Below are 26,626 nucleotides of genomic sequence, written 5' to 3'. Positions count from 1 at the left end.
CGTACCTTTTCATTTCTGCTTGCTCCTTTTTCTCCTGGATCATCTTTATTTCACTGTCTTCTCTTTGTGCATTTCTATATCTCACTGTATTGGAATGCTAGAAGTAAAATGAAAGGGGACACATCAACGTGGGAGATTTTTCTGACAGTCCTCCTCCGAAGATGACCATTAAAAAAAAAGGAAATAAATACTTTCTAAATATTTGAATGGCCACAGTTATCTTAGCAAGGATACTTATTTTTCCTCAAAAGCGTATTTTTTTTTCCAGTGAAAACATTTATTGAGAACCTATTATGTGCTATGCACTGTTGTAGTGCTGTGGATACGGCAAAAGGGGAAAAAGTGACAAAATCCCTGCTCTTGTGTGGCTAATGTTCTCATCAGGGGAGACAGATTAAAAATGAAATCAAAATAAATAAGAAGGTTAGAAGAGGTTTAGTGCTCTGGTTAAAAACAGAGGGGGATAGAGCAGCGGTCCTCAAACTTTTTGGCACCAGGAACCGGTTTTGTGGAAGACAATTTTTCCACAGACCCGGGGGATGCTTCAGGCAGTAATGCAAGCGATGGGGAGAGATGGGGAGCCATGGGGAGCGGCAGATGAAGCTTTGCTCGCTAGCTCACCGCTCACCTCTTGCTGTGTGACAGGCTGAGGATGGGTGTTGCGGACCCCTGGGACACAGGACAGAGAGCACGAAGTTATAGCAGGTCTCGTTAAGGAGCTGTTCTTTGAGCAAAGACTAGGAGGATGCAGGTCACTGGACATTTGGAGAAATGTGCGCTTCTGGGGAGGGGTGGGTCTGTGTGTTCACAGGTTGAACACCCAGGACGCAGGGTGGGTGGAGGACAGGACAGAGAATAGGAAGAGCTGAGGCCAGCAGGATAGCGGAAGGTGGATTATTAGGATCTTGACTCTGGTTTTTACTCCATAGAACAGGAGTCCCCAACCCCCAGGCCACAGAACTGGCACCGGTCCGGGGCCTGTTAGGAACCAGGCTGCACAGCAGGAGGTGAGCGACGGGCAAGCGAGCGAAGCTTCATCTGCCGCTCCCCATGGCTCCCCATCACTCCCCATCACTCCCCTTGGCTCCCCGTCCCTCGCCATGGCTCCCCGTCCCCATGGCTTCCCATTGCCTGCATCACTGCCTGAAGCATCCCCCACCACACCCCACACCACCACCCCCCGTCCGTGGAAAAACTGTCTTCCATGAAATCCGTCCCTGGTGCCAAAAAGGTTGGGGACCGCTGCCGTAGAAGATGGAGAACGATTGTTCAACTAACTGGATTGATTTTATAGAAAAGCATTCCTTCGATGTAATGATCTGTATCTTCTATCATTTGGAATAAGTGACAAAGATAAAGCTCCCTATTTTATTTTTTGTTTGTTTTTTTGCGGTACGTGGGCCTCTCACTGTTGTGGCCTCTCCTGCCGCGGAGCACAGGCTCTGGACGTGCAGGCTCAGCGGCCATGGCTCACGGGCCCAGCCGCTCTGCGGCATGTGGCATCCTCCCGGACCGGGGCACGAACCTGTGTCCCCCGCATCGGCAGGCAGACTCCCAACCACTGCGCCACCAGGGAAGCCCTAAAGCTCCCTATTTTAAATGGCTTCTATTCTGGAGGAAAAGACACTAGGAGAGATCTCTTATGAAATTAGCAGAACCCCGTGACCTTTTGCTATGGAGAAGACGAGGTATAGATTTTCGTTATATGTCTATGTAGAAAATACAATAAAAAGCCTTTAAAGAAGAATTAAGCCTCTGGAATGGAGACTATTCAAATTGGGCCTTTTGTTGTGTATTTTTAAACACACATTTTCAAAGCCATTTTCTAATTTGATGCTTAAGTAGACCATACATTTCTGTGGAATCTCACTGAAGGAAAGCGCTCTGAACTAGTGATTTTTCTTTGTAGTACAGAGCAAACCTGCCACAGCAATGAAGAGATGATGGAAACGAAATCATACCCAGAAAGGATTGTACTGATAGTATTTATCTGCTTGCTTACTGTTTGTATCTTTCACTAGAAGGTAAGCTCCTACAGGGCAGGGATTCTGTCGTGTTTCCCTGCTACTTTTCATCCCTTAGAACAGGACCTGGCACATCATAAGTAGTTGATAAATATTTTACTGTGTCAGTTAATGAATAGATGAATGACCTAGAGTTGAAAAGCAAAGAAATTCTTGGGAAATCTTGTGCAGTCTTTGACAGAAAAATTCCTCTAGAAATAAAATTTTATTTCCTAGTATGTTAACCCTGAAATGATAGACACTGGACCTGTATTTGGAAATTAGTAAATATTTAAAGTTACGGATGTGATTCATTGCCATAAAATGCTTTAAATGTCTTTAATTTCAGTCAAATGCGTCTGATATTTCACTTTTGTGTTACTATCTAAACGAAGACATGTGCTTTGCAGGATGTCCAGATCTTTCTACGGTTTATGGTCCCTTTTCCGTATTTCAACCATTTAAATACGTTTTCACAATCACACTTCCAAAATCCAAAGCATTGCTTAGAACTTACATCTTGAGTCAGAGTTTCAAGAGACTTCCCCCTGCTGATCCTCTGGCTGTTTGATCCGTGTCTTAGTGACCTAAAACAATCACAACCAACTGATCAATACATCTCGAGACCAAATTTGGACTTTTAAGCAATGACCATCATAAAAATGAAATAAAATAACTCCTGATAGCATCACAAATGCTTAATATTTCTTTTTATAGCACAAGTTATAGTCTATCCACCTGCCTTTTATCTCATCTAACAAAATTCAGAATTTTTCCTTCTGATCTTCAAAGTGAGAATTTGGCTATCATCACCAAGGGAAGGGTTTTTGAAAGATGTTTTGATTCTTTGAATCTCATTGTGAGTTTTATTACTGTTGCCATTAGCAAACAGAACTCAGCTCTTCACCCGGGCCTGCCTCCTGACCAGGGGTCAGTGATGCTTCCTGTAAAACTCCTTTCCTTCGTTTCTCTGCAGCCTTGTCTTCCGGTGTATTTACCTGCGCTCTTGGCGGATATGGTGCTGCACACTGAGAATTGACCTTTCCTTCGCTGGCTGCCCCTCAAATGATCCGCTCAGCATGCGCTGTCGAGTGCAAGCTCTAGAAAAAAAAGGAGCCGCAGATAAATGCCTGATTTGTACACTTGGGATGAATAATGCATAACTGCTCATTCTTCTTCTTCTTCTTAAGGAAACACCAATGATAAGACAAAGTACAGCAAATGACACATTGCCAATAATGTAAATGAGCTTCAGGTTCTATGTCAAGAACACTTTCAAAACAGAACGATCATAGCCACGAAAAGGGGCTGGAAAATAAATAGAAAACAATCCCCTCCCCATATGTCCCCATTCCATCCCCACCCCAAACAGAAGAGCCTCTACCGGGATTCTGTAAGCCGAAGGGCCAGCCTAACCACAGGTACCCATGATGCTGGTTTTCAATTTAGACAGGGAGGTTTCTAATAAAACCCCTTAGGGAAGGATTTGTCCACCTAGGCTCCCGGGCTGATGGAATATATGTTCCAAGGAGATTTTGCAGAACGCTAGGAAAGGGTAAAGTTAGAGGCAAAAAACTAATAGAAAAGACAAGTAATTAAAGCTGGAATGAATACCTAGAGAAACGTCAGCTGAAAGCCTGTGGCTTACAGGTAACCAGTTGCCACTTTCTTTGTAGTCACAAAGCTCTGAAGACTTTTTAAAACATGTTCGTTTTAAACGGTAACCAGGCTTGTGTTAATTTCAGATTTGCTAATGAGTGAAGACAATTGGGTGACTCAACACCTGTGGTGTGAATGATTTGGAGAGAAAACATTTCTTCTCCAGGAAGCTCTCTCCAACTGGAAATGACAGGAATTCCCTTGATGTAGTAGTCAAATGGAAAGAAAAGAAATCCATGGTTAAGAGACCTGTGTTCCAAGGCGACACTGTCACGAACCAGTTGAGGGATCTTTGGGCTCAGTTTCATTCTCCATAAAGCGAGGAAAAGGCCTTGATCTTGAAGAAAACTCATAGACCTAAAATGCAATGATTTTGTGATATGCAAATTTTATGACACCATATGTGTTCAAACTGGAACCCATGTACTTCTGTCACTGCATTCGTAACACTTTCGTATTTATGTCTCCTAAATTGCATTTCTGTATTGGCTTTGAGTTATATTATTACTGTCTGTCTCAGAGTTAAGATCTTCGAGAAAAAAATCTATGTCTGTTCAGCATACTTAAAACAGCATCTCTTATGATATCATGTGTATTTTCAAATACTTAAAAACGGTTTTGATGCCAGTGAAGATAATTACGATGAATACCTATGAGAAATCATACACATGCAACAAATGTAAATGCATGATAGGAAATAATGCCCCCAAATCACTCTTCTTAGTTTAATGAGCAACATGGACCATTTTGAGATAAAATCCAAGTCAAAATTTTATTGAACAACAAGGGTTTATGGCAGTGATATATAGAGACTGTGCTATTTCCAGGACTGCAATGGGGTCGAAGAGGAAGATGCATTTGTAAGTTCAGCTGAGTTGACAAAGGTATAGGATGATCTCATATTATGTACATTATGAATTATTTTTTGGACAAAGGTCTGAAAATCATGAAGGCATTCTGAAAAAACTCTATTTGGAGAACGGTGTTATTCCGGCATAGATATACAGAGCCTTGCCATTTGTGTAAACAGTCAAGACTTAACCTTCAATTTTATATATAGTAGTTTGTATCTTCTAATCCCAAATTCCTAATTTATCCCTGTATAGCAGGTACAAAATACTATATATAAAATAGACGAACAACAAGGTCCTACTGCATAGCACAGGGCGCTATATTCACTATCTTGTAATAAACTATTGTATAATGGAAAAGAATCTCAAAAAGATTCAGATATATATGTATATATGTAATATGAATCACTTTGCTGTACACCAGAAACTAACACATTTTGAATCAACTGTACTTCAATATTTAAAAAAAGACTTGAATTTTAACCACTTAGTAACTTTTACTTTTTGTCACAAGACTCTTCCCTAAAAGTACATAAGACCTATAGGTCTTAAATACAAAACACATACAACTTGATTATAAAATACCCATTTGAGTTGGGCGTCCCTGCTATGCTTGAAGTATATAGAATGTAACTGGCTTTAAGCTGCCTGTGATTAAAAAAAAAAAACAACTGCTGGTGTCTGCCTGGAAGCCCAGTCTTGAGGATGCCTGGGCATCCTTGCTGGAGAAGAGTCAGGACCACACCTGAGACGCCCTCCTCTGACTGAACAAGACAAGCAGGTCTCCATGGAGACAAACCCATATTGGAAGTCCCGCTACCCCCACCCTATGACACCTCCTCTTCCATCTCCTCCACCAATAGCGTGGCTGAAGTTGGGGTGAGAAAGCAACCCCTCTTTTCCTCTTTGCTTCAAGATCAGCTCCCTCTTTTCTGTTGGGTCTAGAGAATTCAGAAAATAATACTCAAATGGGCTGGAGTTTCAGCCATACACGTGACACGAATGTTTGCAGTCCATTGGTGAGCCTTCAGGTTCCCTGTGATTTGCAGTCATCTGGGGTGGGGTTGATGGGAGCTGGCTTTTTAGCTCTATCCTACAATCAGAAAACCCGTGCTTAATCAGACTAAGACATCCACTTAAATGTAACATATAGAACCATTTGCCTTACTATCCTTTTCCTACCACTTCCTTCTACGTTATAAGCGCTGTTTGCTGGAACAATTTCAAACTAGATACTGATGGGAAAAAAAGAAGAAAATGTTCACTAACTCTGGGCCAGTTGAAATACGTAACAGGTGACTTCAGAGCATCAGCCTCGGTGGTTCCCGCTTCCTGGGCGAGAGGCCCCTGCCAGAATCTTCTTGTTCTCTGAGCAGAGGCTGCCCGACTCACCTCCTCCTTTCCTGTGGTAACAAGGTGCCCTGTGATCTGAGCAGGGTGAAATCAGGCAGATGGGGCCCTCTTGCTGGGGTGTTAACGGTCCCCTTTGGAGCCTCAGGCTCAATGTGACTCTCTGACCCCCTGTGCCAGACCCACATCCCAGCACCTCACCCCCAGATCTGGTACCAAAACCAAGGCCAACAGTTTCTGTCTTCATTTAGCATTCATTTAGTCCCCTTGCCGAGTCTCTCCTCAGACCAAATGCTCTGACATCTCGTTCTGTCCTTTGAGGATGTCCAGTGTCTTTCAAACTAGGAAACTCTAAAGGTAAATGCTAGGGTTTCTTTGCTGAAAACTGAGGGTCATATTCATAGCAAACTGGGCAAAGGCAATCTTTTTTTGAGGGGGGCACATGAAAGGCAGTTCATGAAAGGCTCTTAAAGGTTTACGCTTCCCCCCTTTTAAGTATGGTGGTAGAATCTTACTAAAATTAAAAGACAAAATTTTCTTCTAGGCAAGGTATCCATTATAGTTAATAACTAGCTACCTGTCCGTAATAATCACCCTCCCCCCAAAAAAACAGCTAATGGTACAGAAAAAAACTTTTCTACAGATACATATATCCATCTGAAAGAAAACATATGGGGGCTTCCCTGGTGGCGCAGTGGTTGGGAGTCCACCTGCCGATGCAGGGGACACGGGTTCGTGCCCCGGTCCGGGAGGATCCCACATGTTGTGGAGTGGCTGGGCCCGTGAGCCATGGCCGCCGAGCCTGCGCGTCCGGAGCCTGTGCTCTGCAACGGGAGAGGCCACAACAGGGAGAGGCCCGCGTACCGCAAAAAAAAGGGAAAAATCTAATTATATTATACAAGGAGGCTAGTTGTCAAAAACGAGTTCCCTATGGATGAAGGAAGAAACTCAGATAAAAGGAGATGGCTCTGGGGTAGGAGGGGCCTGGCGGGGGCAAGGGTGTGGGAAAGCAGGTGCACTATACTTCCACCCTGAGGACACCTGGGCTTTGAAGCAGGTGTAGGAAGGATGCAACGTTAGGTTTCTGCATAGATAAGACAGCCTCATACATAAGCCATTGTCACATTCTCTGATAAATGTAAAATATTTTGTTATTTAAGAAAATAATAAATTTGGGAGAAAAGTCACTTCAATCTGGCACAATCAGATGCTACTAAGACGCTACATATTCTCGAATGCAATGTGCCAAGGTTCACAGGCAAGTATGGTAAAAGCTTGCTTTATTGTTTTTAAAAGGAAATACACTTTCATTATACATACAAGCATCAACTGTAACCCAAACTAGGAAGTACCACATCACGTTTTGACGTGCGTCATATAATTACAAACTCTGATATAAATGGGTTCTGATAAGTAACATCAAGTGAGAAATAAATATTTCACCGATGTGAAAGCGCAGGATTATGTCTGATGTTCCGTGTTCCTGCAGCATGTTACTGACTGAGCTTGTTTAATGCTTGTGGCATTTGGCCATCATTAGTTACCTCCCTTATGAGACTGTACATTTCTCAGGGACCATTTCATCACTCAAACCCATATTCCTAGAAGCGCAGTTCCCGGCACGCGAACGGGCTGACGGATGGACAGGACGGATACGTGAAGGGTGAGATGGGGGTGTACAGAGAGTGAAGTGAGGGGAGCATGGGGGCAGGATTTAGAATTCGCTAGTCTCAGGTTCAAAGTAGCAAAGCCGCAGAGGTGTGCAGGTCTCCACCCAGCAGCACAGAAGCGAACAGAAAGTTCTGCCTCTGTCTGGAGGCCAAACGGAGATGATTGGAACCACGCACTTCTGACCTCAGCTTTTCCCATCTGTGGGACCTCAGGCAAGTGACATGCCTTCCCCGAGCCTCCGTGCCCCACGTGTAAGATGTGGTGACAATGACACCTTTCTACTGACTTCACAGGGAGTGGGAGGAATCAAGTAGGGTTATGAATGTGCAAGCGCTTTGGAAACAAATGCTCGATTTGAATTTTAGTTGCTATTATTGACTTTCTTTTCTTGTCCTATGTCACGGTTGATGTTAAAACATTCCATAGAGGGTGGAGGACAGAAGAGCAAGTTGGACACAGATCTGTGTTGGAAAGGAAGTCTTCTCTGTTCTGACCGATCAGCAGTGAGGTACACTCTGGACCAGAGCCACAGCCTCTGAAGCGGTCTCCGCAAACGTATTATTATCCCAAGCAAAGTGATTTCTGAAGTGACCATCCATGGTGTGATTGCGGCGGGTGATTCTCAGATGGCCCCCGATGACCCCACCTCCTGGTTTCCATGCCCGTGTGCAGCCCCTTAGTGTGGGCGGGACTTGGAGACTTGCTTTAAACAAACATAAGGCAGAAGAGATGGAAGAGGTCACCAGACACTGTGCTTTCATCTTCCGCAGTCTCTGGCTTGCTCTGGGGACGAAGGCTGCCTTGTTGGGAGCTGTGCTATGGAGGGACCCCCTTCCTAAAGGGGTGAGGCTGCCCTCCCGTGAACAGCCCTTGAGGAAGTGAAGCATTCATCCAACAGCCCAGGAGGCACACCAGCTCATCCGTAACCGTGCAAGCGAGCTGGGCAGGGCGTTCTGCCCATTCCCGTCAAAATGCCTGCAGCTTTGTGAAGGACCCCGAGCCAGAGACCCCACTAAGCCAGGCTGTGAGGTTATCCACGTGCTGTGTAAATCACTGAGTTGTGGAGTATTTGCAACATAGCAATAGATAACGAATACAGCTACCATCACTGCCTTAAAATCTTCAACATCCTACTGCTCTTCAGAGAAAGATGAAGACCAAAAGCTCAGCTTGACTTGCAAAGTCCTGTAGGGTCCGCTTCCAACCTGCCCTTCCAGCCTCACCCCCACATCGCTGTCACTGGTCCTGCAGTTCCTCACCCATGCCGCGCTCCAAAGAGCTCCAAGACACTCTGCTTGGTCACTGATTACTTCACCTTGTACACAGTAGGCGCCCAAGAAACATCTGTTCCACGAAGGAACCTTGACATCTTCTGCGAAGATCAAGTGTCTTCATTTCTTTTTTGATCCCTTCACGCTCAGGAAGCACAGAAATAATCACAAAGCAGAAACATGCCTTTGAAATAGGCTTTCGTGTCTGAAATATGCTTTCGAAGGGGGAAGTTAAATAATCTTAATTTCATCTCAAGTTAGAATACTACACCACTCAAGAAGTGGGCTGCACACCTATAATAGATGAGACCCTGAAACGGTAACAAAAAACCAGACACTGCTTCTTGCAAGTAGGAAGTTTATAAATCTTTATGAGAGAGCTATTAAGGGAGACTTGCAAGCCAGCATGAAGCTGAGCTGAAATCAACTTCTTCAACAGGAGATTGGATCTGTCACTGGGAACAGGGTCACTGTGCATCTTGTCTGACAGGAATCTACTGCCAAGCTGAAATAGTAAATATTTAATAGTTATATAACTATTAAATAGTTATTTACTATTTCAGTAAATAACTGAGGAATTTGGCACTTTTCATACTGCACCAATAAGAAATGAGATGCACACATTGTTAAGGCTACTCAGGAACAGACCTAGTCAGAAGGAAAATTACTCGAACGTTCAATTAAGTTCTATTTTGCCACTTTAAATTTTTCACGAGGATTTAGATGCCTTTTGGTTTCACATAAGGATCAAAGAAATATGTTTTCAGGAAGAAAGTGTTCATTTCTTTGCTGCCTAGAGAAAAAGCAAAGCTCAGGTTATCGAAGACACACTCTGTGATCTTCAGGGAAGGTCTCGCTCGTCTTAGGGGAAAGACCCTAAGAGTCGTGGCATGAAGGTCTTCAATATCTTCTCTTTATCTCTTCGTAACGGCCAGTCCTGGAAGGCCGGTTTCTTAGAAACTCCATCTAGCGGTTTAAAATTAAACAAACTTGGTCGGCCTTCTTGGCTGCTGGAACTGGGAGACACAAGGCTTCAAGTGTCTGGTGAAAAATAATGAAGTCTTTTGTCTTGTCTGAGTGAGGAAATTCTCCATTATGAGGCATATGTAATCCCTTCATCCCTGCTCCCTGGAGGAGAATTACAGTAGGGCATTTTCCTTTTCCCAGTTGGGGTTAATGTGATGCCCTCTCTACCTTTGAAAGTAAAACAAGCCTAGGACCCCTGAGGATGATTCAAATGTGGGAATATTCTTCAGCAAACACACATTCCCAGTTGCAAAAATATTACCCCTGGTTTCTTGCCAAGGCTTTGAAAAAAACATATGAAAGACTGACTCTTTTTTTTTCTTCTTCTCTGCATTGCCTTTGTGCTGTGGAATTTCAATTGCCCCTTATATGACAGCCATATATTTATATAAAATCTTTTATGGAGGTTGAGGGGAGAGAATCATGTCTTAAGAAACTGTCTCTATTTTTCTTGACATTTCTCCATCTAAAATATTTTAAAATTGGCCCAAAGGTGATGGTTCTAAGAGAGATCTTGGAGCTTTATTAGCCTTTAAACACCACTAGTTGTTTATAGAAACAGCAGCAGGGGGTCCTCAGTTTCTTTCTTCTCCGTCTCCACATTTTCTTTCTTAATGTTCCAGAACGAGGGTGTGGGAAACCTGTACCTTCTGTAAGGAAAGAGAGAGGCCTGTGAGTCTTCAAATTATTTTCATCCGTTATAGAAAACTTAGATTACACGACGATACCATCTGGTATTAAACGTAATTACCATCTAAAGGAACAGCGGTGTAGCTTTGCAGGACACTAAATTTGAAGGATTTTACTCAAATCTTGAGCTGCACCTTGTCAAGTATTATCAGATGTGGTTAAGATAATGTAATCACATCAACAGACAATAGGAAGATCGTCCTTTAGTGGTAATTATGTAAAACGATGGCTGTAGAACTGGGTAAGAGAAGAGATAATGAGTGTTTCCTGGAAGGGGCTCTTACCTGCCTCCATGTAAGTGACAACGTGATCCTCGAAAGCAGGGACCCAGTGATGCTAATAAGTGAGCGCCTCTGTACCGGCCTTTTGCTGCGATGAGGGAATAGCTGCGTTTTTACCCCAGTTAAGTATCCCGCTCCTTTGTGAGTCAGCCCAGTCCTGAGTACGGCTCTTCAATAGCAACAGTGAATTAGTTCCTTCCAATCTTGTGTTTTTTCATGAAAATGTTTTCATACGTAGACATGTAAATACACCAACAACCAGAACCTCTTGTAGACTGAAAAATAAAAGAAGCCTTACGTCTTATCATACGTAGATACCATACGTGAAAAAGAAAATGACCTCATGGGAAATCCATGCCTTTAGTGCATCTATCCAAATTCAGCAAATGTCTGAAACCCCACATCATTCATTCACTGGGGTTCGAATTTAGTAACCCTGCTATGGACTCAGAAAAATGTCAATTACAATGCAAAGGTTGAACTTTTTATTATAACAAAAGTGAAATTTTCCAAATATTGCATAAACCGTATGAACCGATTTTTCTAGAGATATGTATTCTCCTATATTATTTACTACTTTACCCTTCGATGATAAAATAGTAAAAGAAAAACCTGTTCAAAATATCTCCTTGAATTTGTTAGGTAAAACTTAATAGCAGCTCTCCTAATCCATAGTACTATTACAAACACTTTGGGGGCTTACCTAAAAATAACCTACAAATCATATACTATGTCAATGAAATATATTTTGATTACCACAAATCAGGTACTACCTAGGAAAACATCTTTAGAATGTATTATTTTACTACGTAAGGTCACGGAGGTTGACTAGACTTCTTTGTGGTGTCATTTCATAATATATACAAATCCCCGGGAATCATCATGCTGCACACCTGAAACTAATATATGTTAATTGTAGCTCAATAAAATTTTTTCTAGAGTTCAAGGAAAGGAAGTTTGGTTGTTGAAAGCAAAAAAAAAAAGAATATAATTATTTTGTTTCAATTAAGTTACATTTCGCCTCCTTGAAACTTTGACCGTTTTATGTTTTATTCAGATGCATGTATCCACAGATCTTATTGCCTCAGTTTATTGTTCTCTGAATACACTTAATTTCCATCCATCTACTTAGTCTCTGTATCTCCAAATGGTCTTCCAAACAATCTACAAGAGTTTTTAAGTATCGGAAAAATCTTAATAAGGAAAATCAACAATTAGGCAGCCTTAATAGAGTCACAGATAAATATTTACAATAATATTTAAACTAAATATTTGATTAATATTTAATGATTTACTAGTAATATATTCATACTAATAGCCTATGTATTTATATCTATAATACAGTAAATGTATTAATAAACATTTAATAAATCAGATAGTAGTAATAGTTAATTAATAATGGCCTATTAATGCCCAATACTCTCTTTTCTTAAAACTTCAGGTTATTCTTGCCAATGGTCATAAAAATTTGACCCAGTCTCAGCCTCCTTCTCGGCCTCAGGGTCTTCCCGTGCATCCCCTCCCACAGCTGGAGCACATCTCACTGAGCAGTTGGCAAGTCTGGCCCCGGGCTCTGGGGATGCTGCGCATGCCTTGCTAGCCGTGCCCAGAATGCAGAGCTGCAGAGAACTCCCACGACCTTATCAAAAATTGCTGAATTGCTGCGCTAATGGACAAAACAATCATTTGAAAAGGAGAACTTGCCCCATGGGAAAAAGCAGAGCAGGTAAGAGGCCCGTGCTCTGCATCGTGAAGTGCTCTTAGACTCCCTGGTAATTTGCCCACTTCAGAGAACTGGCAGCTTGGGTCTAGACAAGAGAGGACAGAATAAGAACGAACAGGCTCTTTCCCCTTTCCTCAAATTCCTCTCCTCACACAGCTAACGAAGTGTGCAGGAACAGGTGGCCTTCGGAGGGAATCTTTGGGATTTAACTTGAATTCCTTCCTCTAGAAAACTCCTATGATCTCCTCGGTCTCTTCATCATCAGGTTCACTGCATCTTCCAGGGGAATATGACTTAGATGCTCACATCCCAGAGAAGAGCCCAGACGTCAGTTCATCTGTCCTAGACCCTGGGGAGAGAGAGCTCGGAGAACTGGGCCCTCGAAGAGGCCAGTGGACCAAGAGAAACACCTTCATTGAGCCTACAGCCCATGAAGGACCACCCCCAGCTAAGCCCTCATCCACCCCGAAGTTACGGAGTGCCAAAGGGATGTGCACACCGAAGGTTCCAGGCAGGTATTACAACCCACGCAGAAGATGATGCCATGCTTGTCTCAGCCCCAGCAGTCACTGATCTACCCGTGGTGCCCACGACGGCAGTTACAGCTTCTGTTCAGCTGCTCCCCTGCCCTGATCACCAGCTGTTCTTAGCCAATGATCTTGATTTAAATCCCACTCACCATCACTCTTCCAGCCGCCAAGTCCATCAGGCTTGACTTGACCAACACCTGTGACCCCCCCACCTCTCCCTTTGCTGGTTGTCCCTGCGAGATGCTGATCTCTACCTGTTTGACTAGGCTTCCTGCCAAAGCCTATGTAGGCTTCCCGCTTCTGAGATAGGACTGTTTGATTTCCTGGTGCAGCCAAGCGGAATGGAGAACTTGACAGCTGCCCTTAGGGCCCTACGACGATCACAGTTCTCCAAGCCCAGGACTTCCCGCCAGCCATCAGGGATGCCAGCCTTGGCTGAGGAATCTATGTTGTTAGTTCGGGACTATATCCACCAATAATCATCCAGCAAATGATTTAAACAAATGATCTGATGATGCCTCGAAGATGTTAGCCAGCCTAGCAAGGCTTAACTGAGTGTAAAGCTGCAGCAGATAGACTGCTTCCAGCTGGGTAAGCAAGAACCTTGGAATCAACCTGGAAAAAGAGTACACTGACGTATCAAAAGCATTTTATGCCCCTCAGATCTAGTCTCTGCTGGGCAACAGTGAAGATTCTGCACCACGCCCTTGAGGATCAGCTTTGAAAGGTAACTGTCAATTGCCTGCCTCTCAGGGGCAACTGTGGGTCTCCCCTAACTTATTGCCAATAATGAAAAATCACCTACAGATACCAACTCGTTTAATCCTCTCCTATAAGGCAGGGGTTATAAATTTATAGATCCCATTTAACAGATGAGAAAACGGAGGTGCAGAGACATTAAGTAACTTGCCCAATGTCAAACATCCACGAAGTGATGGAGCCAGAATTATAACTCAGTTTGACTCCTGAGTTGCCAAATGAGTACTTGATACACATGCTCACTTAACTCCTATGAGGTCACCTATAGCCCTACTTGGCAGATGGAGAAGCTGAGCCTTCCCAAGAGTCACTGCTACTCAGGGCACTTAAAGCCAAGTGTGGCTGGCTGCAAATCCTGTCCTCTTTCCATTTCTACTACACTGACACAGCATATTCTATGTGACTGGACCTGGGACAGGAATGAGACGCCCTTTGTAGGTCAGTGTCAAGAAGGGCACAAAATTCCAGTCCAGAAATACATGTATTTTTAATCAATAAAAATGACTGTCTTAAAATGATGAGAAAAACTCACCAAACGTATGTCATTATATATATATTTAATTTTTTAATAGTAAGTAGCATTCAACTAAATTCAAAAAATTATTTATTAATTGTGTGGCAAGGAAAATTATGTCATCGATCCAAATATCAGAATACAAATATCATAGCAGACTGAGCATTCAGAAAGGTTATAAAGATCCATCCTAGCTAATGAGATGCTGATGGCAAACTACAAAAGAATGGCACTTTCTAAAATAATGTAAAAGGTTTAATTATTTTATTCTGACATTTCTCTATGTATTCAGCCTAGCAGGAATGATAATGTATTTTTGTTCAATTTCAGGGCTCAAATTAGAGAAATCTCAGTAGAGGGAGTGATGCTTTTGAAACGCACTGCTCTTTGTTTTGATTTCATCTGATGTGATGTAAAGGTCACTGCCTTTTGAAGGAAGCTTTCTTTAGTGGAGCTGAATGGTGTAGACGAAGTCAAAATAAGAGTGAATTTAATAGCAACCCTGGATTTTATCATTTAGGTGGTGGGCCATCCTCTCTCACAACGCTCTCCAGATAAGTCTGGCCCATTAATGCCAAATGAGTCATCTGCATTTAAGCTTGCGACACTATTCTCAAGTTCTGTAAAAATGCCCTACTTGTGTTTCTCATCAAAAGTGTTCCCATATTGGGCTTCCCTGGTGGCGCAGTGGTTGAGAGTCCGCCTGCCGATGCAGGGGACGCGGGTTCGTGCCCCGGTCCGGGAGGATCCCACATGCCGCGGAGCGGCTGGGCCCGTGAGCCATGGCCGCTGAGCCTGCGCATCCGGAGCCTGTGCTCCGCAATGGGAGAGGCCGCAACAGTAAGAGGCCCACGTACCGCAAAAAAAAAAAAAAAAAAAAGTGTTCCCATATAGATCCAGAAGTTCATTTCAATTTTCAAAGCAGGCAAGTAATTTCAAAAAATAAGTAGAATACAAATTAAACATGATTATGTGTAGAAATCATTTGTGGACTTGAACTTCCTGTTCATATGGAGGTATATAGCACACTCTTTGCTGGAATAATGCCGACCCTGTTTCAAATGAAAGATGGATATTTGGAAATGTGGGTCCGCTGAGAATAGAGACCCTTGGTAACCCCACAGCTTAATTATCAATACTAAGCATCAAGACCTCTCCATCAACATGACTTAAATATTCATTCCAGGAAATGAATGTCCAGGAATTTAAGGCCTTAACCGTAAGTACTTTCATTGTTAGCTTCAGGAACTTTCCAAAAATCCACTCATCCGAGCTACAGAGTAACGGGCTATTTCCTTTCTCTAGACGACAACAGGTCATCAACTGGACAAACCAATTACGTCAGATTAACTGGTTCTCATCAAAACTTGGGCCAAGACACTGCCCAGGTAGGCATCAATCCTAAATATTTTAAGAATGCTGTTTCTAAAAATTAGTTATATTTAATTTTTAAAGGTAATACATATATATGGTTAAAAATTCAAAAGCATAGAACAGAACAGATTTCTGGAATAGAGACGGCAGCCCAGAGTCACCATTTATTTTCCCTCTTCTCAGAATCACCCCAAATCAAGAAGGTAAGTGAAAATCAGAAGTGCAAACTCCATCTCAATAGCTGATGACTGAACTGTCATGCTGTAGAGGGTGGAAAGAGCATTGAAGGCAGTGGAGAGATGAAGGTGTGTCACCTCTTCCTGTCCCCCAACCTGGGTGCTGCCCTCCCCCAAATAGTAATGGTTACCTGTCGATAATAACAAGTACTTATTACTTGTTATTGTTACTTGTTACCTGAGGAGTCCTAAACTCTTTTTTTTTTAAACTGAGGTGTAACTGACATATGACATTAGTTTCAGGTATACAACATAATGATTCAGTATTCATACATGTTGCAAAATGACCTAAACTCTTATTTGAAGAATTCTGCCCAATCTCAACCAGACCTCCCCACTAAAAACAATTAAACTCAAACCCCCAACCTTGTGAATATCCACCCCTGACCTATCCCTTCTGAGACATTATTAAGACTGCTGAACTGGTGGCTTCCCTCACATAGTAAGTATCAACATTTCACTTTGCTTCACCAACAGATAATTCAGATGACCTTTTGGGGCAGTCTACACCACAAAGGCAGATGAGAAAACGGAGGCTCGGATAAGTGAGTAGCTTAAGGTTATAGAAGAGCAGAGCCAGACGCTGGTCCAGGCCTCCTAACACTAAGTCCAGTATCCTGTGTTACACCTGGGGGACCTTGAAGATCATCTCCTCCAAACTTTAAACTTAAATAATTTCCCTGTTTATACAACAGTCCTCCAGATACCTTACATCTGGGATGTGTTTTGTATTGTTTTCCCCAAATGTTTGTTATTTTTTTAAAAGTTATTTCTAAGACACTAATATGTGACTAATGCCCACCAGTGATGGACTTGCCCAAATGTTCCAGCTCAGGTCTTCTTTCCATGCCTCCCTGGGGAGGAACCTCTTAGATGAAACTAAAGACTATAAGTCTATGAAAACAAAACACTTAGGAAAATCAAGAGTGACAGAAACAAGTCTCTACCGGACCTCCCTTTTGTATCAAGGCAGCCCTATCTATTAAGATATCGAGTCTGCACCTCCTGGTCTTAAAGTTCTTTCCTTCTTTCAAAGCCTCCTTTCAAAATGCAGATGGTCAAGGGAGAGGTGACTTCTCCCCAAGCTTTACTGAGGTATAACTGACAAATAACATTGTGTACATTTAAGGTGTACAACACGATTTGATATTCGTATATATTGTGAAATGAGTACCACAGTAAAGTTAATTAACACGTCCATCTCCTCAGTTACTGTTTTTTGTACTGTTTTTGTGTTTGTGTGTGTGTGTGTGTGTGGTGTGTGTGTGTGTGTGTATGTGGTGAGCACACAAGATCTACTCTCTTAGCAAATTTTAAGTATACAATCCAATATTATTAACTTCAGTCACCATGCTGGACATTAGATCTCCAGAACTTAAAACTGGAAACGTGTATCCTTTGACCAACATCCCCTCATCTCTCCTACCTCCCAGCCTCTGGCAATCCCCAATCTCCTCTCTGTTTCTTGCAGTTTGACTTTGTTTTTAGATTCCACGTGTAAGTGACATCATATAGTATTTGTCTTTCTGCTTCTAAGTCACCTGGCAGAACTTCCTTAACAGAGAGAAGTGGGAGGCCTGGGGGAGGAGAGGGTCGGTGGGAGCACGGAGACCCTGGGAGAGTGCTGGAAACCTTCCTTCCTCTCCAATTTGTGTAGGGCTATTTGAACCATTGGCCCCAGGTGACTGTAAATGTTTTCCTTTTCTTTTTAATTTCTCTTCTCTTTTTTTTTTCTTTTTTAGTTGTTGTTGTTGTTTCTGCTCAGGTACTCATAAATTTTCTCTTTTTAAAACCACTTCTGTACTTTTAAAAATCAACAACTAAATGTTCCACGCATAATGTCAATTAGCAGTAAAGGATGTATTTTCTAGCATTATTGTATATGTGCTTTAATATAACTTTGAGAAAATATTGGGGAGTCTCATCCGTCCAATCCATTCAATGTTGTGACCCTGCGCACCCACGAAGTGAGTTTTTATTGCCAAACCAATCAGCGAATCTGTCAGAAGTCTGATCGTTATTTTTCAATTCAAATAACATGTTAACACAGGTTCCTGTGACATCCATGTATTGCTAAGGCCTAACTCTAAAGCAGATGAAGTCTTGGAAGGAAGTTTTCCAAAAATCTGTCGCTTGGATGGACAATAACGTGCTGCCGATGGGGCCCTCGTTCTGGGAAAGCCATGTGGGAACAGCCCCTGTGTTCGGCCACCCAGAGGACTGGACATCTCAGACCAGTGCACCCTAGAGCTTCACCTTTCTTTTGGGTGGATGGGAGCACCACCTTTCTTTTGTAAACTGGGAGAAGGTGGGTAGGAAAGGTGGTGGAAAAGGGAAAGTGGAAGGGCAAGTTTAAGAAAGGGTTCACAGGAATGGGGGTGTATGGGGGTCACCTCCTTCCAAGGGTCCCTGTCTGCCTCTGCTCTGAAGGTCTCTGGGAACCTCTACGGCACCTTCTGGAAACGTATTCTGGGCAGGTCAGTAAGGTCACTTGATTCCTAATCTGGCAGGTAGACTCTGGATATTAGGATCTCCTCGTGGGTAGTTTCTGGGTCCTGGGGGTGAACCAGAAATCCAGCACCCAGCTCATGACCTGTTTTGTGTGAGCAGGGAGAGTCTTCAAGACCCTAGGGACTGACTGTGCCATTAACATGTCTAGTACAATTCCAGCTGGATAAAGAACCTGGAGGACCACGTAGTGTTTGAGGCCAGCCTCGTGGTGTTATCTGATGGTAACACCAGGATTGAGCCAGTTGGAAGCAAACTGAAGTTGGTTCACAGGTGGTTATGTTTGCTTAGAAGCTCTCCTTTCTCTATTTCAATGAGACCTTTCAGTTTCATCTCATCATATTCTTCGGTGATAATATCTAAGCCCCAGAAATATTTATTCTCATCTCATAGAAGGGACTCCAACACACACTCAACTGTATGCATGAATCGTCAGCCAACATAAAGAATAAATACACAGAATCCTGTCTCGATGAGTTAGGATTGTGTCTAGCATACAAATTTCAGGTAGTGTTACAAAGTCAAAATAGTTTCTCAAATCATATCTATTAGCCTTATTTCCTCATTCCAGTTATCCAAGTTATAGTGATAGAGATTCTGGCAAAATGCTTCCATGACTACGCTTAATAACTCAGGTGGAGTAGAAGAGAATCAAACTCCTTCCCTTTAGCACAGTTTGGACAGGGCTTCCTACTACGAATTTATCTATTAACCTTGTCAGCCATTCCACCTCCAGCTCCAATATTTAGGTGTATTTCTTATACATGTCTGTGTAATACAGGAACGAATAAATTATATTCCAAATACTTATGCATTTTTAGAATGATCATGTTACTTTATATTAAAACATAGTCTTATAAAACATAAAACACAGTCTTATAAAACATAGTCTTATAAAATACCCTTAAGTAGCTAGCTTAATTTTCCTTTCTGATACTTCAAGGCAGATTTTAGAAAGTAGCATTAAAATTATGTGCTTATGCTTATTTTATAAGCATTCTAAAATGGATATGCTTTTGATTCTTATAGATTTTAAATACATTTATTTTTAATAATTAAAAAGCTTTCCCTTTTACCATATTCCCCTGAGATTGTGATTTGTCCTTCAGAGATCACAAAAGACAAAATCTGTAAAAATAAAATTTATTTTCATCTTTCTGTAAATGTTTATACTTATAATTTATGTTTAAATGCATGAAAGAGAAAAAATGGCTGATTGCACTAATAAAACATTACTTTTTCAGGAGAGACATTAATGATGTGTTTGACATTATTTTTAAGTACACAGTTACCCAAACCTACTCTGTAGCAGAAAGTATATATTGATACTCAGAAAATTACTTCATTATTTTAAAAAAAGCTCCTTTTTGCTTAACTTAATCCTATTTGTATTTAAATATGTATCAGTGTTAAACGATGTTACCTTAAAATTTTAGTGACTGCGGTCTCCTTTTCTAGAAGGTTCCTCGCCCTGATGCTGAAGACAGACTTGCGAAGCTGTAAAATCATGAGTGTGACTTTAGTTTCAGAATGTAAAGGGGAGAGGGAGGAGATATGGGGATCTACGTATATGTATAGCTGATTCACTTTGTTATAAAGCAGAAACGAACACACCACTGTAAAGCAATTATACTCCAATAAAAATGTTAAAAATAAAAAAAAGAGTGTAAAGGGGAAATATACTGACAAATCATTACACACACAAAACAGAACACTATGAAAACAATACACATGAATTTTTTTCATCATATGATTGATTCTATCGTTTAATTTTAATTTCTATCTTTACTTTTATTTGAATAGAACTGTAAACAAGCTTGTGAGGCCACGTGTCACAGCTTTGGGGGCGACACACTGGCTATGCTCATTGGTAGTAATGTCTCCTTACATCCGAATAGGGTTTTCAGTTTCCAAAGAATTTAATGTTGCAATGACTACTGGACCCTTATTGCCGTCGTTTAGTAAAATATTGTCTAATCCACATTACATCTGATTCTGGGACCCAATACTAATCTGAATGATGAGTTTAAGAACTGTTTTGCCTATAGACATAGGGACAAATGAGACAAACTTTCAAGGTTTCTTCCTCCTTGGCGACGATGAAATTAACCCAGGAAAAAGGACTAAGAAATAAAAATCCTGGAGGCTGGCTACAAACCAGAAGATACACTCCACAGACTCAGCTCTGTACTGCTTGATAGTTACAGAAGATTGGTGACAGGTGTACAGGGATCCAGGGTGGGCAGGAAAAGGGCAGAGAAAGAAGAGAGACAACACCAGCCTGGGAAGATTCAATAACTAGGAAGTGTAGCTGCAGACCTCAGGTACTTAGACAATGTCCCATTCATTTTGATCAATAGATTAGACTAGATTTCCTGAGCACTTAGTATGATTTTAGTGACTATTGGAGAGTCATGAGATTATCAGTAAAAAGCAGGGTACAGTAGCTAGTAAAATGCTAGGTGCTATGCACCATAGAAAAGATAAGGGGGGCTGCAGGGCTCTGGGTCGGGGAGAACTAGGTGTGTCTCAAATAGTTAGCAAAGATTTGATTGAAGAAGTCGTATTGGGCCTTGAAGGATAGTTAAGATTTCTACAAGCAAAGGAAGCAGTGGGTGAAGGACTAAAGCTGGAAATGTGCACAGGGCAGATTAACTTGGTGCAAACTACCTGTGCAAGTGCTAAGCTAGGCGGTCCTTTAAGCAAGGAGAATGGAGGAAACACTTTCAAACAAAGTTGAGGGAGGAAAATCAAGCAGGAGACAGAATAACTCTGTATTCAGAAAAAATAGACCATCCAGTTTCTCTTGAACAAGAGATAGGTAACTTGAGGTACAAAGTCACAGAGCCCCAATCTGCAAACAAACCTATAAATGAATGCTATGTGAACCCATGTGGCCATACTGCCAGAGCTGGGAAAGTGCTGGTCATCACACCACAGCTGGCAACCTACATAGCATCGTCACTAGCAAGAGAACTTTCCTATTTCACAGCAAATCTGTAATGAAGGGAAGGATCACTGCACACACTGGCAATTTCCCTCACGTGAGGAGAGGTGGTACACTCTTTTGTTTCCAATAATGAAAAACTGAGCTGGTTTCATTATTCACTACAACTCTTGGGAGAATAAATTAATGTGTAGATAAGGAAACTAGAATGGAAGTCATTTTTTTCTTTTTGAAATTATATTTTCAGGGTAACACACAAAAGGCTGTTTACCATGATCGAATCATGAAACTTTCTTACATCTTCTCTCCTCTGCTGACGAGTGACTTTGTGTGTTGACTGAACCTCCCCGAGGTGACAGGCCATCTCCTGAGGAACATTGTTTAGAGTCACTTTGGAGATAGAAGACTCAGCTGAAAGTGCTCACCAGTTATGAAAGGGCCCAGGCTACAGAGGCCCCGGGAAGGCAAGTTTCAGGAGAGAGCTGTGGATCCTACACTTGCTTCATCTTCAAAGGACAAAGACAGGCCTTAGCCGTCTTTCCCCTAGTGTAAGGAGATGGTCTGAACTCAATCACCCGGCTTCTGCCCCTGTAATTGGGCAGCTGACACTTAAAACAGTGTTCTTCACGTTGGGAAAAACCTTTGTGGACACTGGGGACAACATGTGTTGTATTGTTTCCAAATTACTTCTTGCACTGCACATGGTTTCTAAAGGGCTTCCAAATCTCCTTTGTCCTAAACTTGAACCAGGTAAAACAGAATACGCTATTAATCTGTACCAAGGAGTCCTTGAAAACTTCTTTTGTAACTAACAACAGAATAGGTAGAAGAATAAACACCGTAATAGAATAACTTCAATTCAGGTTTGGAATATTCTTGAAAGAAGAAAGGAGATATCTATAGCTATCTATCTACCTAATCTATCTACCTACCTACCTGTATTTGATAACTTTGATATGTATTTAGAAACTGTTCTTTCTGCTGGTAAATAAAGAAGGCCTGTAGTGACTGACTAGTTCTCCTATTTCTTTAGTAAAGCTTCGCGCAGTTCTTTCAGCCGACAGCACCAGCTACACTGCTCTGCAGTGCCCTCTTATGGCTCCAGAAGATACTGACAGGACCTGAAATAATGATCAAAGCACTTAAGGAATTACAGCTTATGAAAGGTGTAACTGTTCATTCTGGATATAAACCTATCAGAAATGCAGGACTTAAAAAGAAGGGTATGGGTGACATATTTACATAGCATTTGAATTGAAAAAAATAAAAGATTAGTTGAAAAACCTCTTTCTTTGGGTGATTTTATATTTGCAAACCTGATACATTCAGCTCCACAAGATAACTGTTCTGTGACTGAATTAATAATCAAAAACAAAGACATTAAATTTAAATGTTCAAACAAAACATAAGTGATCTTTTTAAGTCTTAAAATTTTAATTTACAAGATTGTCCCAGAATTGTGCACTTGAACATGGAATTCAAGACCCTGGAACTTCAAATCATTTTGCATAGAGTTATCTGTGGTTGAATACATTGGAGCTGAAGGGCATAGCAATGGACGGGTCGAGCCAATTTTCTGGCACTGCCTTTAGGTGTTTTAATCTACAGGTTCCTCTTTTTTTCCCCTTTACAGTTGAAGATCCTGGGCCATTTGACCCATAGCTTCCTGGAGCCTGGTTTTGCTAAGTGTACATTCATTGTATAGTTCACCATGTTCTTCTGTCCTCTGTACTTTCTGCAAATTGGCAACTGGATTCTGAGTTTCATCACACTCAGGTTTGATCTGAATGTGCATCATGTCTGGTTGTCCCTCTTTTTGTGATGTTAGCAGTATTGATACTCGTTGCTTAGATGACTGATTCACCCAGTTTGTAAAACTGTCATTTTTTTTCATTTATTAGTTGGATTACTTTTATAATGAGGCACCTCCCCACATGTATTATTTGGTTACTCAGTAGTTCAATTCATAAGGAGAAGGCAAGATACATGCTTGATTCTTTACCTGTCTATAGGATAGCATTCCCTCCCTGATTCTCTTTTTCTTGTAACTTTTGTAGGGAACTTGACTTTGATGGTTTTCAGTTGCTCATTTTCATGCAAAATTTGTTTTCCTGCATTTCCAATATTTCTCTCCTAACTTCAGAGCTTCCTCTTCTGTTGGAATACAGGGATCAAATGCGGCAGCTTTCTTTCTGGGATTTCCTGGCTCTGCTTTCACTCCCCCCTGACACTACCAATTTTATCTGGATCTGCTCTTTCCTTTATCACTCTTGTTATTTTTGATTCCACTCCTGGATGTTTTTGTTTCTTTAATTAATTAATTTATTTTTGGCTGCGGGCTTCTCTAGTTGTGGCACACGGCTTAGATGCGGTATGTGGGATCTTAGTTCCCTGACCAGGGATCGAACCTGGGCCCCCTGCATTGGCAGCGTGGAGTCTTAACCACTGGACCGCCAGGGAAGTCCCCTGGATATTTTTCTTTAGTGTAGAGGGAAGAGGGTGTTTGCCTGTTCCCAGAAACATGTGATGCCCTGCAACTAACCTTGGCTTCTTCCCTACAGTGCTGTGTGTTATTGACTGAATGTTTGTGTCCCCCCAAAATTCATATGTTGAAGCCCTAACCCCAGTGTGATGATATTAGGAGAGGAGCCTTTGGAAGGCAATTAGGTTCAGATGAGGTCATGAGGATAGAGCCCCTATGATGGGCTTCCTAAGAGGTAGCAAGTGTCCTGTTGCTGGCGATCAATAAACTGCTTCATAAAACCTTCCCTTTGCAAAAGAAGTACACATACGTTAAGCATTATTAATGAAATGGAGCAAGGGATGGCATTTTGCAGTGATGCATTTGCCCGAGCTAAGATAAAGCAGTGATAAAAGTTCACAGAAAATAAGACATGTCACACCAAAAGGTATTTAGATTTAATTACAAATGTAATTTGCAAAATGTTTAATTCAGAGAAAAAAATCTGCTTTTATCTTTATTATCTCTTTCTTCCTGCTGTTTCAGTGTTTTGTTGGTTGATATTTTTCTAATTACCTGAGTTGAATACTTGGAAGATTAATGTCAACATTTATTCCTTTATTAAATATGCATTCAAGGCTATGATTTTTCCTCTAAAAATGCCTTTAGCTACTTCTCATAAGTTTGATATATATTATGTTCATTATTTTTCAGTTCTAGATACTTTTTATTTCCATTGTGGTGTCTTCTATACTCCTTCAGTTATTTGGAAGTGGTTTTAAAATTTTTAAATGTGTAGGTGATTTTTGTGGTTGTTATTTGGTTTCTAATTTTATGTTGGTTTATATTCAGAATTCCTTTGTGGTGTATTAAGTGGTCATGTTCTATAAATCATTCATGTGTTCTTGAATCAGAATGTATATTCTTTAGTCATTGAATGAAGAATTGTATAAATGGCCATAACATGAAACTGGTAAACTGTGTATTTCAAATCCTCTAAATCCTTATTCATTTCCTCAGCTGTTTGATCATGTGTTGAGGTACTATATTACATATTACATATCTTCAAATTAATCTTCATAGGTAGTATTATTATCTCTTTTTTACAGATGGGAAATCTGAGGTTCATAGAAATTAGGCTGTCTAAGGCTACCCAGATAATAAATTGCAGAATTATGATTAGAGTTCTGGATTGTACAGCTTTTCACTACATCATGATGTCTATGTAAAATGTCACAGTATTTTAAAAGTATTTTTAAAAGCAGTATTAAAAAGAAGAAGTATAAAGAAAAGAATTTTCCAAGCTATACTGTAATAAAACATTGTCTGCTTGACTTGGAAGATTTGGTTTGCACATATAACATGCTCTTACTTCTCTCAACTCCTAATACAAAATCTAAACTAGCCAATTTTTTTCTTTGTTCTATATATCCATAACTGATTTTCGGAATAACAATGCTGAAGCATGAAAAGAGATCAATGACCTTTCTAACCCATTAGAGCCAGGATGGTTTATAGGATTTATATTTTACATTTACTGAATCCTTAAAATCAGGGATCCATCACAACTTTTAGTTAACCAGAACAATAATTCAATTTATTCAATCACCTGGGAGTAACCACAAACCTATCAGGGAATATTAGATTCTTTTGGGATGCTCCATGCTTAGATCTAAAGAACCATCTTTCACTCTAGTGATCTTCAAAATGAAGCCATTAATATTTATTTGAGAAAGAAAACCACAAACATTATAAATATTCAACTAACTTTTCTGATTTGGAGTTGTTAACAGTACATTTCTGTTGCTAAGTGGGAAAAAGTTTGAGAGGCCTTATTTTTCTTTTCTCACTTTAAAAATATTAATAGATTGATATTAAGTGGGAGAGAATTCATAAAAACATATGACCATTAAGCCCCAAATCATGGTCCAGTGAACAAGGCTTGATGAATGTCATTTCTGCTGGAAAGGTATAGTGTAATTATTATAACGAGCCACTTTATTGAATAAGTCTCCCACATAAAACACAGTAATTGGAACTGAGCAATTACTTAAAATTACACACGTTGAAGGTGGTACCTCATTTATCTGTATTTGAATTTTTCATGCACCTGTGAACTGAAAATTAATCCCAAAGTGCATACGACAGATCCTGTGCATGGCAAGATGTTTCCATAAAATAAACTTTTTGCAGAATTGACATTATGCTTAGAAAGAAAGAATTTTAAAAACGTGATTAGTGTTGGTGGCAGCAAGATTAAAATAGTCCTATTACAATGTATATAAAGGTGAATACCATTGTATTAGGAAGGTGTGTTAGGAAGGTTTGAAATATGTCTTAGAATATGACTTTTGTAAAAAGGGAGTTTTAGATGATGGGTCAAGATTTCTGATCTTAAGTTATTTCAACATCATAAATTCTGAATCCTGAGAAAATACCAGGCAGGAAAGTTAAAAATATATATAAAGATGTACGTGTACAAGCACATATGCAGACATGTGCACACACACACACAAACCTCCCAAATCTTTACTCTTCCTTTGGGGTCCAGGGCACCCCATACATGTCAGTCCCTGCTCTGTGTGTGAAACATCTTTTTGTCTTTCTGTGAATTCCACTAGATCATAAACTCCATATTATAAGGATGGTGTATTCCTTGTCCACTACATTTTCCTCTAGTCTAGCACTGTGCATAGTTCAATTCTGAAATATATTGAAAGAATGAATAAATTTCTTAATATTAAAAGATAGCTCTGTGTTCTACCTTTTTTT

The 26,626-nt window shown here is 40.9% G+C and overlaps 1 protein-coding gene across 1 annotated transcript in view; it reads right to left on the bottom strand.

Moving 5' to 3' along the window:
- The window catches only part of NALCN (sodium leak channel, non-selective), a 273,387-nt gene that overhangs the window by 44,946 nt on the left and 201,815 nt on the right, over positions 1-26,626 (bottom strand). The window contains exons 17-20 of the mRNA XM_024740178.1: positions 19,870-19,943; positions 3,002-3,103; positions 2,521-2,590; positions 6-97 (exon numbers count right to left, since the gene is read on the bottom strand). Coding sequence (XP_024595946.1) covers positions 6-97; positions 2,521-2,590; positions 3,002-3,103; positions 19,870-19,943 — 338 coding nt within the window. The remainder of the gene's footprint in view (positions 1-5; positions 98-2,520; positions 2,591-3,001; positions 3,104-19,869; positions 19,944-26,626) is intronic.

The sequence above is a fragment of the Neophocaena asiaeorientalis genome, unplaced genomic scaffold, assembly GCF_003031525.2.
Source record: "Neophocaena asiaeorientalis asiaeorientalis breed wild unplaced genomic scaffold, Neophocaena_asiaeorientalis_V1.1 scaffold9, whole genome shotgun sequence".
NCBI lineage: Eukaryota > Metazoa > Chordata > Mammalia > Artiodactyla > Phocoenidae > Neophocaena > Neophocaena asiaeorientalis.
This window is presented reverse-complemented; position numbering and strand designations above follow the sequence as displayed.